At 36.6% G+C, this 15,933-nt stretch overlaps 1 protein-coding gene across 1 annotated transcript in view; it reads left to right on the forward strand.

The window, feature by feature from the left end:
- Nucleotides 1–15,933, forward strand: part of Ppp1r21 (protein phosphatase 1 regulatory subunit 21) — a 66,855-nt gene that overhangs the window by 18,305 nt on the left and 32,617 nt on the right. The window contains exons 5-12 of the mRNA XM_076832733.2: nucleotides 236–400; nucleotides 579–637; nucleotides 2,301–2,395; nucleotides 7,227–7,279; nucleotides 7,761–7,910; nucleotides 11,417–11,518; nucleotides 11,608–11,696; nucleotides 13,921–14,057. Of these exons, the coding sequence (XP_076688848.2) occupies nucleotides 236–400; nucleotides 579–637; nucleotides 2,301–2,395; nucleotides 7,227–7,279; nucleotides 7,761–7,910; nucleotides 11,417–11,518; nucleotides 11,608–11,696; nucleotides 13,921–14,057 (850 nt within the window). The remainder of the gene's footprint in view (nucleotides 1–235; nucleotides 401–578; nucleotides 638–2,300; nucleotides 2,396–7,226; nucleotides 7,280–7,760; nucleotides 7,911–11,416; nucleotides 11,519–11,607; nucleotides 11,697–13,920; nucleotides 14,058–15,933) is intronic.

A 15,933-nucleotide genomic window follows, 5' to 3' on the forward strand; every position in this document is an offset into this window, starting at 1 on the left:
TGAACTGTGAGACATTAGACAAATTTCAATTTCCATATTTGTACAGGAGGGATAACAAAAAATACTACTTCTGATTCTCTCTTGGATTAAATGAGATAATGCCTATTTGATCTAACACAGTGAGCGTATGGGGCCATATGGAAGTTGCTCAGTGAATAGTCACTGCTGTTGTTTTTTTTTCTCATTTATGCATATTAGACTGTGAAAAGTCAAAAAACATTTTTTTGTTTTTCAGTTTTTCGAAGCTGATGAACAGCACAAGCATGTGGAAGCAGAGCTGCGGAGTCGGCTGTCTGCTTTGGAGACAGAAGCTGCCCAGCACCAAGCTGTGGTAGATGGCCTGACACGGAAGTACATGGAAACCATTGAGAAACTGCAGAATGACAAAGCCAAACTAGAAGTAAGGTTCATTATTGTTAGAATGTTTTAAAAGTGGGTTAAGGCTTTTAAAAATTGTTGGTGTGCTTTATAGAGAGTAGAATTAGTCATTCCAGGCGACCCAGTAGCCTGAGTGGCCCCCATGAGTGCTCCCATCTGTAACCTAATATGTCAACTTTTCTTTTTCTTCTAAAATTCAGGTAAAATCTCAGACTCTAGAAAAAGAGGCCAAGGAATGTCGACTTCGAACAGAAGAATGGTATGTGGAAACATGAATTCCAAGCAACTCATCTGTCTTATCTGTCTCACATTTGAGATGAGGAGATGGGAGCAGGATCCTTTATCATTCTCTGGGGACTTAGCATTCTTAAGAGAGGGGCTTGTGCCTTAGTCCTCAGCCTACAGATATGTTGGGCCATGGCAGATACCCTTTTGGGGCTCCCATATTGAGGACTGGATACTTTCTATTTCAGCCTGCCCTAAAGAGAGGATTCATGCAGGAATATTGACTGATAAACACTTTGCCAACCGTTTTATGCTACATTTTGAATAAAGTAAAGGTCTATTCCCTAAAGATCTAAAAAGAGCACACTATAGGGATACTGTTACATTGATGTTCATAGCAGCACAATTCACAATAGCTAGACTGTGAAACCAACCTAGATGCCCTTCAGTAGATGAATGGATAAAAAAAATGTGGCATTTATATACAATGGAGTATTACTCTGCACTAAAAAATGACAAAATCATGGAATTTGCAGGGAAATGGATGGCATTAGAGCAGATTATGCTAAGTGAAGCTAGCCAATCCCTAAAAAACATATGCCAAATGTCTTCTTTGTTATAAGGAGAGCAACTAAGAACAGAGTAGGGAGGAAGAGCATGAGAAGAAGATTAACATTAAACAGGGACAAGAGGTGGGAGGGAAAGGGAGAGAGAAGGGTAACTGCATGGAAATGGAAGGAGACCCTCATTGTTATACAGAATTACATATAAGAGGAAGTGAGGGGAAAGGGGAAAAAAAAAAAAACAAGGGGGAGAAATGAATTACAGTAGATGGGGTAGAGAGAGAAGATGGGGGGGAGGGGGGATAGTAGAGGATAGGAAAGGCAGCAGAATACAACATACACTAGTATGGCAATATGTAAATCAGTGGATGTGTAACCGATGTGATTCTGCAATCTGTATACGGGGTAAAAATGGGAGTTCATAACCCACTTGAATCAAATGTGTGAAATATGATATGTCAAGAACTATGTAATGTTTTGAACAACGAATAATAAAAAAAGTAAAGGTTATGTGATATAATTTAGGGATATCTACATCAAAATTATTACTTAGCAGTGCATGCTGAAGTCATATTCCAGCATTTATTTGGTATGTAACATAATATCTTAAGTTTTAATAGGACCCCTCAAATGAATTTCTTGCTTCTTTTCAGTTGCTTTGGTAGAATTACATGAATTGGTAGAATTACATGAATGGTTTAGATGTGTACCTCTGCTCATGATTGAATCAAAACAAATCATCAGATTTTGTGCTCAAGAGAAGAAATCTGATATAATATTTTTAATAAAAACTTTGGAGTAATACTGAACAAACATTTATGTGGTAGGAAGAGAAAACTTATGCTTTTGAAGTGGCTCTAAGATTACTCTGAGCTGGGAAGAATTAAGTTTTGTAAGATACTGAGACTATGATGAATTCTTCCAGATTCTCACATCATTCTGCAGAAGTCTCAGGGGATTTGGAATTCAGGCATAGTGTTTCTCTTATCTTTATCTTTTAACAACTCTCTGCTCAGAGTGTCCCAGATGTCAGGCACAGTTCTCTGAGAGCATGAAACCAGCTGTTGAGGTAATAAGCAAATGATGTTTCACTGTCTGACAGGGGATAATGTGGTTTTATGTTTTTTCTTTCAGTCAATTACAGTTAAAGAGTCTTCATGAAGATTTGTCAGGTAGATTGGAGGAATCCTTATCAATCATCAATGAAAAAGTACCTTTTAATGATACAAGTAGGTATTGTGTACAGTTTTCTGTTATTTGCAACTTTGAACCTCTCTGTGGTAACCAACTAATTAAAACAATTCTAATAACTTTGGCAAAAAATTTAATTGGCTGAACAAAGGGTTGCTTTCTTTTTGTTCTTTTCCTTAGCTTAGGCTCTCATATTGTATAGGGGGATTTTAAATGACATATAATCACTCCAGAGTCAGTCTTCTTGGAAAAAACCCAAATCCACATCTTTGTATTGCACATATTTATCATATCTCATGGTAAAAATGAACCTGCATATAAAGTAGTCAAATATTTGTATGAGCAAAGTTGTTGTTTATGGTGGGGAGATACTGGTAGTGGGATGTAGATCTTTTCAGCCTGGTATTGGCCTTCAGTCTGTCCCCAGTGACAGTCAGGAAACTGCCTTGGTTAAGCCTGGCTTTCTCTTTATTCTGGGCATGGTCTGGTAACTTACACATCCAAGAGCAACAAAAAAAAAACTTAAAAAAAATACAAAAATGGTACAACAAGTGGGTGTGGTGGGTCATACCTGTACTCCCAGCAGGTATGAGGTGGAAAGATCAAAAGTTTGAGTCATGCTTGGGCAATTTAGTGAGACCACGTCTCAAAAATAAAAAGGGCTGGGCTTACTTCATGCCTGTAATCTCAGCAACTTGGGAGGTTGAGGCAGGAGGATTACAAGTGAGGCCAGCATCAGCAATTTAGTGAGGCCATAAGTAAATTAGTGAGACCTTATCTAAAATTTAAAAAATAAAAAGGGCTGGGGATGTAACTGTGTAGTAAAGTGCTCCGGTTCAGTCTCCAACACTAAAACAAAACAAAAATGAAAGTAAAAATGGCTTGGGATATAGCTCAGAGGTGTATCACTTGATTACTTGCCTTGCATGTGTAAGGCCTTGGGTTCAATTGCCATTACTGCAAAAAACAAATGAAAAACTAGATAATACCTTACATTTGTAATAGGTGCCAGGTTAGTAACTTTTGTATAAGAATTAAGTCAAGATCTTGAAAATGAAGAAAATATTTGTTTGGATTTTGAAACTTATATTTAAATTAATGCACATTTTCTTTTTCTGTGATCACATGATTGAAATTAATTTTTTTTACTTCCCCTAAATTTTTCTTAGGGAAGACCAGAGTGAGAGAGAGAGAGAGTGTGTGTGTGTATGTGGGTATGTGTGTGGGTGGGTGGGGGGACAGAAAAGAGAAGAAATCACAAAAATAGTAGTAGTAGTTTGGTCCAACACTAAAATAAGCATTTGTCATTATTGTATCAAAAACCTAAATTCCCCCTTTGAAAATAACATCTGTTTCTAGCTTCTGTATTAATGTAAATAACGTTAGCATACTGCTGGGTGAGGTGGCGCATGCCTGTAATCCCAGCAGCTCAGGAGGCTGAGACAGGAGGATCTCAAGTTCAAAGTTAGCCTCAGTAAAGGTGAGACACTAAGTAACTCAGTGAGACCCTGTCTCTAATAAAATATAAAAATAGGGCTGGGGATGTGGCTCAGTGGTTGAGTGTCCCTGAGTTTAATCCCTGGTACCCAGCCCCTCCAAAAAAAGAAAAATAAAAAAATTAGCATACTTTGCTTCCTTGAATTTGAAATCTTTGTATTAAATTTTTCATTTGAAGCCTTGTATTGGTTAGTCATCAGGTGCTAATAACTTCTTCCTGAATCTCTTCATCCTTTCTTTTCCAATACTAGTTGTCACTTGGTTTTAGGTCCTTATGTCACATATGGATTAGCTACTTTTAGTTCCCAAAATATTTAGAGATCATTTGCTGAGTGCCTAGATGGGTAGGTAACATAGGAGATACAAACATTTGTAAGACAGAAATCTGTACCCTCAAGGAATTTATGGTCTATAGGGCAAAGATAGATATAGAAGTGTCTGTATAGAAAATACAAGCTAGACTGTGCCATAAAGAACCACTTGGAGTTTTAGAGGAAAGTGATATTATTCTGTGGGGGTTTGAGAAAGCCTTCCCAGAGTAAGTGTGCTTGAGTCAGGCTTGTGTGTGTGTAAGCAGGTTATTGGACAGAGAAGAGGGAGAACAAGCAAGAGAATTTGTGCAGAGTATGATATGTGGGCCTAGAGTTCCAACATGACCCCAGGAACAGTAATTAAGTGTAATGGGGGTTAGGAGTGGGATGCAGAGGGCAGTTACAGTTAGTTCTGAAAGGGAGAATGGGAGTGGACCCTAGAATTTTGGGTTATGGACTTAGGATTTTGTTTATAAGGCCATTGTTTGTTGGAGAGATTTTTGAGCCAGGCACTGTCCTGATGAGATTCATGTACCCCACAAGGCTAATCCAGTGATAGAGTGTAGATTGCCTTGGAGTGGGAAAAAGGGAAGTTGAGGCTTTTGTGATGATAGTTCTGGTGTGCCATCATGGAGGCTTGGTCCTAGGCTGTCAGGCTCAAGAAAAGTTTGTGTGAATATGGGACAGGGTGAGGGCAGAGGTTAAGTATGGTACAGGTGCAAGAGAAGTCACTGTGGAGGAATTTTGTGGAAGGAATAAGAACAGCTTGGTTCTTTCAGGGAGGTTAGGAAGAAAGAGGCAGTGAAGGGGAAAGATTGTGGTTCATTTGACAAAATAAAAGGTAAATATGAGCTGGGTGTGGTGGCACACACCTGTAATCCCAGCAGTTTGGGAACTGAGAAAGGAGGATTACAAGTTCAAAGCCAGCTTCAGCAAATTGATGAGGCACTAAGCAACTTAGTGAGACCCTGTCTCAAAATAAAAATGAAAAGGGCTGAGAATGTAGCTTGGTGGTAAAGTACCCCTGGGTTAAATCTCCAGTACCAATAAATAAGTAAATAAATAAATAAAATTTAAAAATTTAATGAAGGTAGATGTGTTAGCTTTCTATTTATCTGACAAAATGCCTGAGAAACTTAAATGTAGGAAAGGTTTATTTTGGCTCTAGTTTCAGACCATGGTCAGTTGCCTGTGTTGATTTCTCCAGCTCAGTGATGGGGGTGGAAGTGTGGGGGTAGGGAGGGGAGAGATTGTGGTGGAGAGAAGCTAGAGAAATGGAATGAAATAGAATCTGGAGAAGAAAGTGTTTCATCCAGGTGGTGTTGGTCAATTCTGCATATTAATGTGGAAAAGTCATAAGAGTAATGGTGGTGGAGGCAGCTGGTTTTAGTGATTTGATTTTGTGACTTTGAGAGGACTAGAAACCTTTGAGGTAAAAAAAAAAAAAAAAACCTTTGAGGTAATGCTTCTATGTAGGTGAATGGGTGATGGGGAAATAGGCAATTCTGTTTTTTGAACCATGGGAATGAAGAAAATGGAAATGGAAATAGATGAGAGCCTAACAGACTAGCAAAGTAAAAGAAAAGTTTGTGTGCATGGAGGTCGGGTGAGGGCAGTAGGTTAAGTATGGTATAGGTGAAAGAGAAATCACTGTGGAGGTAAGTGAGCTGCAACAATTTTTTTTTTTTTTTTTTTTTTTTGTAATGAGGTGACATTAAGGAGGGAGGGACGGACTGATGTATCTTGTCCCTGAGCAGGTCAGGAGCAGCTGTTGCTAAGGGCCCAAGAGGAAGATTAGCTGAGGAAAGGATATGTGAGCCACAGAGTCTGAGATGGAAGCTGGGCAGGGTAAGATCCCTTTCATTTTGGCTCTGGTGCTCTTAGCATAGCAAGGGGGAGGCCATCCCATCCATGAAGCAGGAGTGGAGGTAGGAATGGTATCCAGGGCTTAAACTGGAAAAGGTTGGAGTGGCTATCATGGGAAGTATCATAGGAACACAGCAAGGAAATCCTGGATCACAGAGTGGAGTTGATGCTCCCCTGCAGTTAGGCAAAATATATTATAGCAGACCCAGCTCTGGTTTTGTGTTAGCGAAAGCATTGTTGGACAAGGCCTGGGGTCAGGGGAGCAGCAGGACTCCATCAGAGTTGATAGGAGAAGTATTGATGGAGGGAGAGGAAGCTGGGAATGCATAGCAGTGGGGGCATTAGAGAGTGTTGGGTGAGAAAGGTGCAGGAACTTTCAGAATCCGACTTTGGCCTGGGGCATTCTGACTGAGGACATGGCAGAGGACAGCAGTATGATTGGATGAAGTGGTGAGTAGAGATGACATCATTAAAATGAGAAGCGTAGGAAGTGTGAGGCCAGGTGTTAGGAAGCCATCATGGGTTGATGACAGATTGGAGCATGGAGAGCGGGACCATGAAGAAGACAGTGAAACCATCCCAAGAAAGTGAGGATTGCCTCCTTGGAATCAGGAGTAGCAGATGGTGACAGATTTCTGAACACTGTAGTGTTTAAAAATTGGTATTTTTTGGAGGATTAATGTGGCTGCTGTGTGCAGGGTTATCATAGAAGCCAGAGTGATGATAGCAAGAACATCATGAGCCTTTCTAAATAATCTTGATAGGCCCCAAAAACGTATTTAAAATTATTTCTTAGAAGTGGAAACACAGAAATTGTTCTCCTACCCTGAAGTTAAAAAAAAGGTATAAGTATCATTTTATCTGAGAAACTACTGACTCCATATAAATTTTGTTATTCCCATACTGTGATTATGTTGCTGATCATTTTAAATTCTCATGTGTTAGGCTGGGGATGTGGCTCAAGTGGTAGTGTGCTTGACTAGCATGTGTGAGGCACTGGGTTCGATTCTCAGCACCACATAAAAATAAAATAAAATAAAGATATTGTCTCCACCTAAAACTAAAAAATAAATATTTAAAAAAACATTCTCATGTGAAGCTGATTTTGCTGCAGAGCATTTGTTAGTTTGTAGTTAAGCTGTTTTTCTGTAAATTTAAAACGAGAGACCTAATATGCTTCATTTTTGTTTTGTAGAGTATAGTCAGTATAACGCGCTCAATGTTCCACTCCACAATAGGAGGCATCAGGTAAAAGACAAAGTTCTGTTTTTATTTCAGTCACATGTATGTTAAACTTTCCAGAAACAAGAATCAGTTCTTTGGCTTCTATTCAGTGTGCTAAACCATTGCTTTACTTTCTCATCGATTGCTTTAAATTGTGTAATTTGCTTTTTATTGAATTAATGAGTAATACAAATTTTTGATGTCTCTCTTATCTGGTAACATTAGAACTGAATAATGGGATACCTTAATTTTTGAACCATGCTTTTCTTAATGTTGTTGGACCTTGCACTTAAATGGCCAAGGTTAAATGGTCAGGGGTGTGTTTGCCAAAGACTGGTATCTTTCTAATTTACTTAGATAGGAATATTAAAATTCAGATAGGATCAAATGAATAAGGAACCATCACAGTAGAATTCAAGGGTTTTCTCCAGAATACGCTTAATAAAGTTGTTTTAGAATAATAATTGTTAGGTGACCTCAACTGAGTGCACTTTTCATTTTAAAGCTGAAGATGCGAGATATTGCTGGGCAGGCCCTGGCTTTTGTTCAAGATCTTGTGACAGCTCTTCTGAACTTTCACACCTATACAGAACAGAGGATTCAGATTTTTCCTGTTGATTCTGCCATAGACACTATATCACCATTGAATCAGAAGGTAAATTTAATTTAGAATGCTTTTTGTTGCCCTGAACATATTGAGAGAACAAATAGGGAGCTGTGTATTTTCAGACCACTTTCTGTGCATGAGCCAAGTACTGAGGAGGATGTGAAAAAAACCACAAGTCATTGTCTTTACTCTCAAGGCAATATATAGCAGAAATGGAGATTCTTAAGAATTGAAATACTAGGGGAGTTTTTGAAAGACCTCAGTGTGCGTGAATGAGGGATGTGGCCAATAAGGTATCTGATATCCTTAACAAGGGAGATTGCCATGGGTAGTATCCTCTGGGAAAGATTCTTTAGGAATTTGAATGGACCTTAGAGAATGAACTGGATTCAAATAGGATAGAGAAGAGGGATGGATATTTTTTTTCCTCCAGAAAGGGGAACTGCAGGAGCAAAATCAGGAAACAGGAAGGAGGAAAAGCGGGAAGAGATAGAGGAGAAATGAACAAGTAGTCTTGGCCAGTGTTCATAGAGGGGAGGAATGGGAGGTAAGATCAAAAAGAGAAAAAGTAGAGAGGGCCTGGGGGGTCCCTGAGGGTAGAATTGAAGCCTTGGCAACTTTTTAACTAGGGGTGACATATGAGAAATCCCATTCTATTATTGGAAAGATTAATTTGCTTGCATTTTTCTCTCTTCCTATTTGTGGTCCCTGTGTAACCTTCATCCTTGGTCATGCTTAAACACAAAAAACAACAAAAAATCAAACTTGTGTGGTACATAGGTTTTTTCTTCCTCTTGGGATGAGGAATGGGAGTGAAACTGCTTATCCAGTTCAAACTAGAAGGCATTTTCAGGGTTTGTGAGATTTTTTTTTTTTTAATATTTTTTAACTGTTGACAAACCTTTATTTTATTCATTTATTTGTATGTGGTGCTGAGAATCAAACCCAGTGCTTCACACATGTGAGGCAACTGCTCTACTACTGAACCACAACCCTAGCCCAGGGTTTGTGAGTTTTTAACATGGAATAGGAAGAGGTTTGAATGTTGCTTCAGTCCATATATGCTTCTTTTTTTTTTTTTTTGCTTGATTTTGCTCCTTTCTTTCCTTTTTTCTCCCTAGCTAATTCCAAAACAGAATTTAGGCTTGCAAAATTTCATTTAACTGAAAAGGTAAAATAAATGTGAATGAGTGTATTTCTTATATATTACTCTATAACAAATTGCCCCCAAACTTAGTAGTTTCAAACAACAAATACTTATTGTCTCACACTGTTGCTGTGGGTCAGAAATTTGTGAGCTAATAAGTTGGAAGGTCTCTGGCTTAACATTTCTGATAAGGTTTCACTGGGGTTGCATTCATCGAAAGATCTGACTGGATTTGGAGGATTTATTTCTAAGGCAGTTCCCTCACTCAGTGGTGTTGAATGTTGGCTGGAAGCCTGGTTTTCAGTAAATGCTCCTTTCCACAGGACTATTTGAGTGCCCTCATGAAACGGCAGCTAACTTCCTCCATAGAGAATGATCCAAGAGAGAGTGAAGTGGAGGCTACACTGCCTGTTATAACAGTGCCTTGGTAGCCACATACCATCACTTCTGCCACATTGTATTGGCCACACAAACTAACCTCCAAACAATGTGAGAAGGGTGGTATACAAGAATACATGGGGATCATTGGGGCCATATTTAAGGCCAGCTCTCACACAGGAAGGAAGTCGAGGGATCTTGATACTTTGAGGGCTCGATAATGTGGTGATCTGAAATGAGTGCCACTCTTCCTACTTTATGTGATTCTTCTTCCCAGTTCTCTTGCCCCACCATGTATTATGTGGTATTTCCAGCAGTTGAGCAGTATTTGTATCTGTGAATACCCAAAGTGCCAATTAGTGTAGCAAAGACTTGGATACTCGAGTTAGACTTCTTGGGGTCCCAGTCCATTCTGCCACTGTCCAGCTATGTCCCCTTGGGAGACTTATTTTATCTCTCTGTGCTTCAGTTTCCTCATCTTTAAATTGAAGGGATAGAGTACTTACCTCACAGTTGTGTGTGTCTGAAAAATTACATGAGATAATATGTGTAAAGTGCTAGGAAGAAAGTCTGGCATATAATGAGAACTCTGTGAAGGTTAGCTCTTATCAGCATCATTATGCCTTATACATATGAGCCTTCAGAAGGTGGTTTTCATCAATTTTGGTCTGACTCCATGAATCTACTGAAATTCATAAAATTAAATTTGGGTCTTTGAAATGATCTTTAAATATCACTATGGGAAACAACTTTTAAAAGACCTGCATAGGAAAAACAGTACTCTGTATTTTCATATAAAAAGTTATACTTTCTATAATACCAAAAAAAATTTCTACTTTATATTGGTTCTTTGCCTACTATTTTAGTGTGTTGCCTTATTATATGCAGGGTGAGAATCAAATGTGTTGACCTTAGTTTCTCTGGGACACTTCATTATTTTGAAGAACTCATGTATTTCCTCAATATTCTCAAAGGTAAAATGTTGGTGTTTTAGCCTATGAAAGGCCCTTTATGATTTTTCTAATAAATTTATAAAATTGAAGGAGATTCAGAAACCATTTGTTAAAAGATGACCAAAATATTTCAACTTGTTCGTAGAATCATAAAGTAGTCCTTGAGACCTGTAAGCTTAGAGTTCATCTTTTTTTTACAGCTATAAAGATTGAAGCCCAGAGAGATTGAGTGAGTTGCCCAGGACAATACATCTGTATACTTTGCAGTGGGGTCAGTTGAATCATGTTTGTGCAGAATGAGACCTTACATTTTTATACTGAGAAATTGAAATTGGAGCCATTATAGAATACTTATCTGAAATGTTTTATAGCTAAAAGTTACCCTTTTGCTTCTAAATTAAAATAACTCTGGGAGTTTTCTTCTGATTTTTTTTTTTTTTTTTTTTTGTGCCAGAGATTGAACCCAGGGTTGTACATGCTGAACATATGCTCCATTCTGAGCTTCAATCATAGCTCTTGAAATCTATTCTTCATAATGAATCAGTCCTTTTAAGCCATAATAAGATATCAGTGATCATTATAAAAATTTTTATGTCCTCTTTTTAATAATTACATTCCTGTTATTTGTTAACCCTGAATATCATATACAATAAAATAATAAACTATTTTTAAAAAGCTTTATTTTTTAAAAATGAGACACATAGCACAAAATCTATGTCACATAGTATTGGTTTTCAGATCTTACTGTTTTTTTTTTTTTTCCCTTTTCAAACTGGCAGCCCTGGGAGAGGGAAGTGTTTGAGGAATGCCACCTGTTGGAGCTGGGTTGTAGTGCCCTATCTTCTCTCCATTTCCTCCCATGCCTGGTTGTTTATTGTGTCACCCCTTTCTGTTTTCTCATTTTGGAATGGGATGAGGTTTGGGGTAGTAGAGGTATTACCATCCGGGTAAAAGCCAAATTTCCCAGAAAACTTGAAAAAAGCATTTAGGTTTACAATTTGTGGGTTCATTTACAAATGTGCTGATGTTTGTTATTTTCCAGTAAATTAATTTACAGTTTCTTCCCTCTTTTTTAGTTCTCACAATACCTTCATGAAAATGCGTCTTATGTCCGCCCCCTTGAGGAAGGAATGCTTCATTTATTTGAAAGTATTACTGAGGATACTGTGACTGTCCTGGTAATTTTCTTGCTTGTTTTACTTCTGGAAATGGGAACTTCATTTTATCCATTTGCACTTTTAACTTGAGATTATTTTTTCTTTTCCAGGAGACAACTGTGAAATTGAAAACATTTTCAGAGCACCTAACGTCATATATATGTTTCCTTAGGAAGATTCTTCCTTACCAATTAAAAAGGTACTCCTGGAGGCCAGGGAACTGTGGGTGGAACCTGACTTGTGCTGAAATTAATGCAATAGTAACATGTGCCTCTTGTGATCTGCTGGACTTTTCTGCACTGCAGTTGATTTGGACTTTTGTTAAGAAGGAAAACCATGCTTGAGTAACGTAAAATTGTATTTAAGAAAACTGAATTGTTGTTATCAGCTACATTTTTATTTTCATTAGTTTTGTTCTGTGATTGCTCTTATAACCACATGATGTTATGAGAAATATTTTCAGTCATTGTGAATGGCACATTTATTGAAAGAAATATTTCATGTTTGGGGGTTTGATTATCCCTTTGCTGTAAACATCAAGAAGGGAGTTATAATAATTAACTTCTACATGGATCTATTATCTTTTGGTATTTTTGAGATGGTATTCTCTTGTTTTTATTATTGATGAAGTTCTAAATGAAAAACTTCACTCAAGCCCTTATAGGATGTGTCATTTAGGAACCTTTAATGGTCTACCTTAAATATTTCCAGGAAGGAAGAAAAAAATAATACATATAAGTGTGAATTTGATAATGCTGCTTGGAAATTTTTATCTTTTATATAAAACTAATCTAAATTTTTGTCTAAAACCACCAAGATTTCTATTTCATCCTAAGATTTAACTTTCTTTAAACAAATGTTTTTTAAAAAAAGAAAAATAGTACTTGAACATAAAAGAGATAAGAATATGCTTATTCTTTTTTTTTGGTACTGGGGATTGAACTCAGGGACCCTCAACCACTTAGCCACATCCCCATCCTTATTTTGTATTTTATTTAGAGACAGGTCTCACTGAGTTGCTAAGCACCTCACTCTTGCTGAGGCTAGCTTTGAACTGGCAATCTTCCTTATTTAGCCTCCTAAGCTGCTGTGATTACAGGTGTATGCCTGGGCTAGAATATACTTATTCTTAGCAAAATAAGGTTTATAAAGTGTCAATTAATTACTTATAGATAATGAAAATACAACATTTTACTATTTTTAAAAAATTAACGTATGTTAAGACATATTTTATTTCTTAATTATAACCCAACAAAGTATTTCAGTAATTAAATTCTATGATGTGTTTGAGGGAATTTTAGGAAATAGGGTATTATAACTTAGATGAATAATTATGAATTATAATTTAATTCAGATCCTTACATGTTATATAGTTCATTACAGTTAAAATAGTTTTTGGAATTAACTCTGGAAGTTTAACAATTAAAATTGAATATACCTTATTGATTTGGCTTGTGTTTAATAAGATTCTGTTTAAGAATCATTGCAAAAAAAAGAATCATGGCAAAAGTATTATGTGAAGTAAACATTTTAATTTTATCTTACTATATTTTTTCATGATTACTTTTTTGTGGGGGATACAGGGGTATTGAATGGGGTGGTGGTGGTGGTTAACCACTGATCCACTCCCCAGCCCTTTTAATTTTTATTTTGAGACAGGGTCTCGCTAAGTTGCTTAGGTCCTTACTAACTTGCTGAGGCTGGCTTTGAACTTTCGATCTTCCTGCCTCAGCCTCCTGAGCTGCTGGGATTACAGGTGTGCACCACCTTGTTGATGGCAAAGTGTATTTTTATGCATGCTAAGTAAATTTGATTTTGAAACTACTACATATATTAAAAAAGATTTCTTGGTGAGACTCTCAGCTAGTGGCAGTGGCAGTAGTAATAGTTCTTGTTTAATTCTTTTTAGGAATTCAGTATATGCAATTTTTTTTCCTCCCTATAAATAAAGGATTTAAAATATTTAACATTTAAAAAATTCTAATGCTTTTATACTGCTTTCAAGTTGGAAAGATGATAGGCATATGCCTTGATATTTTCTTTAAAAAAATTTTTTGATACTGGGAATTGAACCCAGGGGCTCTTAAGCACTAAACTACATCCTAATCCCTTTTTATTGGAAGCTGGCCTCAAACTTGTAGTCCTTCTGCCTTAGCCTCTTGAGTTGTTGGGATTACAAGCATGTGCCACCATGCCCAGCTAGGTTTTCTTCTCTTTAGTCCTCTGTTACTCCATTGGCATTTGCACCAAGCAATTTTGTGTATCATGGTACATGAAAAGGAGCCATGTAAACATAAGGTCAAATTTCTCTTTCTACAAAAATCTTTATTTGGATATGATCATTAAGAGAACTTAGATGATTTCTAATAGCTAATTGAAAGTTGTTCAGGATGCTCATTTTTAAAAAATCTGCCCGTTCCTAGTTTAGAAGAAGAATGTGAATCTTCTCTTTGCACATCTGCATTAAAAGCCAGAAATCTAGAGCTGTCTCAGGACATGAAAAAGATGACAGCTGTGTTTGAGAAGTTGCAGACTTATGTCACTCTTCTCGCCTTGCCAAGTAAGTGTGTTTATTACTTATGGTTCAAACTGAAGGACTTAAAAGCACAATAACCTGGAAAGGGGAGATGATTTAGCTCGATAGAATAAGAGGAGACTAGGATCTAGAGTTAGAAAAACTGGAATTCAAATCCTCTGGCCTCCTGGACAAAACATTTTACCTCTGTGTGCCTCTGTGTTCCCATTTATAAAATGGAGGTAATGTTTTGATTATTAAGAATGTAAAATATTAGGCATAAAAGCATGCATTAAATATCATCCCCTTTTTGCTCTTCCTCTTTTTAATGGAGAAGAGTAAGTCATAAGAATTTGTAGCAGCTTTCCAACAGGTAGCACAGGGAAGTTTTAGTAGTAAAGATACCATTTGTTTCTCTTGGCCCTAATTTGAAAAAAGCATTTTTAGGTAATTTTAGTGAACTTTATTTTCAGTGATGTATTTCAGAATGCTATAATTTTCCTGGTAATCTGATTTTTTGTTTGTTTTTAAACAACTTTTTTTCTGATATGTTATACATTTTACCCACTTAAAGTTAGTTTTTAGTATATTTTTTAGTATATTCACAGACGTATGTACCATGAGTAGGTAATTTTAGATAATTTTCATTACCTCTTTAGCTTTCACCCTTATATTTTCCAATTCCTCATTTCCCTAGCTCTAAGCAATTACTGATCTGCTTTCTGTCCATAGATTTGCCTAATCTAGATACTTCATACTAATGCAATCATAGTATGTGGTCTTCAATGGAATTATATAATATGTGGTCTTTTGTGATTGTTTTCTTTCACTTAGCGTAGTGTTTACAAGATTCATTCAAATTATAGCAGGCATTGGAACTTTATTCCAGAATAACATTCCCTTGTATGGATGTACATATTTTATTTACGCATTCATTAGGTAGTGGACATTTGAGTTGCTTTGGCTATTATGAATAATGATGCAATAGACATTCATGTGTGAGTTTTATGTGGTCATATCTTTTCATTTTGTTTGTGTGTATGCTGATAGGATGGAATTGTATCATATGATAACTATGTTTAACTATTTAAGGAATTGCTAGACTGTTTTCCAAAGTGCTCTACCAACAATTTTTGCATTCCTACCAACAATATTTGAGAGTTCTGTTCTCCACATTCTCCCTAACACTTATTATTATCTTTTTGAGTTTAGCCATCCTAGTGGGTGTGAAGCAATAAGTCATCGTGGTTTTACTTTGTATTTCTGTGCTAATGATGTCAAGAATCTTTTCATGTACTTATTGGTCATTTGTATGTTTTCTTTGGTGAAAGATCTATTTGGACCCTTTCCCTTTTGTAATTGGGTTGTCTTTTTACTATTGATTATAAGAGCTTTTTAAAATATATATTCTAGATACAAGTTCTTTATTAAATGTATGATTTGCTACATTTGTCTTTTATTTTGTGAATTATCTTTTCACTTTCCTGATAGTATCCTTTGAAGAGCAAAATTTTTTAATCTTGATGAAATCCTTATCTGATTTTTCTTTTGTTGCTCATGGTTTTGATGTCATATATAAGAATTGATTGTCAAATCTGAGGTTATAAAGACATATTCTAAGAGTTTTATGGTTTTAGCTCTTGCATTTAGGTTTCTGATCCATTTTGAGTTAATTTTTATATGTAATGCAAAGTAAAGATCCAGTTTCGTCTTTTGCATGTTGTATCCAGTTGTTCCTCCTTCACTTGTTGAAAAGATAATCCTTTTCCTGTTAAATGGTCTTGGTACCTTTATTGAGAATCAGTTGACCATAGATGTATGGGTTTATTTCTGGATTCTTGATTCTATTTCATTGTTCCTTATATGTCTCCTATGCCAGTACCACACTGTCTTGATGGTTGTTACTTTGTAGTAGGTTTTT

This window comes from Callospermophilus lateralis, chromosome 14 (genome assembly GCF_048772815.1).
Source record: "Callospermophilus lateralis isolate mCalLat2 chromosome 14, mCalLat2.hap1, whole genome shotgun sequence".
Taxonomy (NCBI): domain Eukaryota; kingdom Metazoa; phylum Chordata; class Mammalia; order Rodentia; family Sciuridae; genus Callospermophilus; species Callospermophilus lateralis.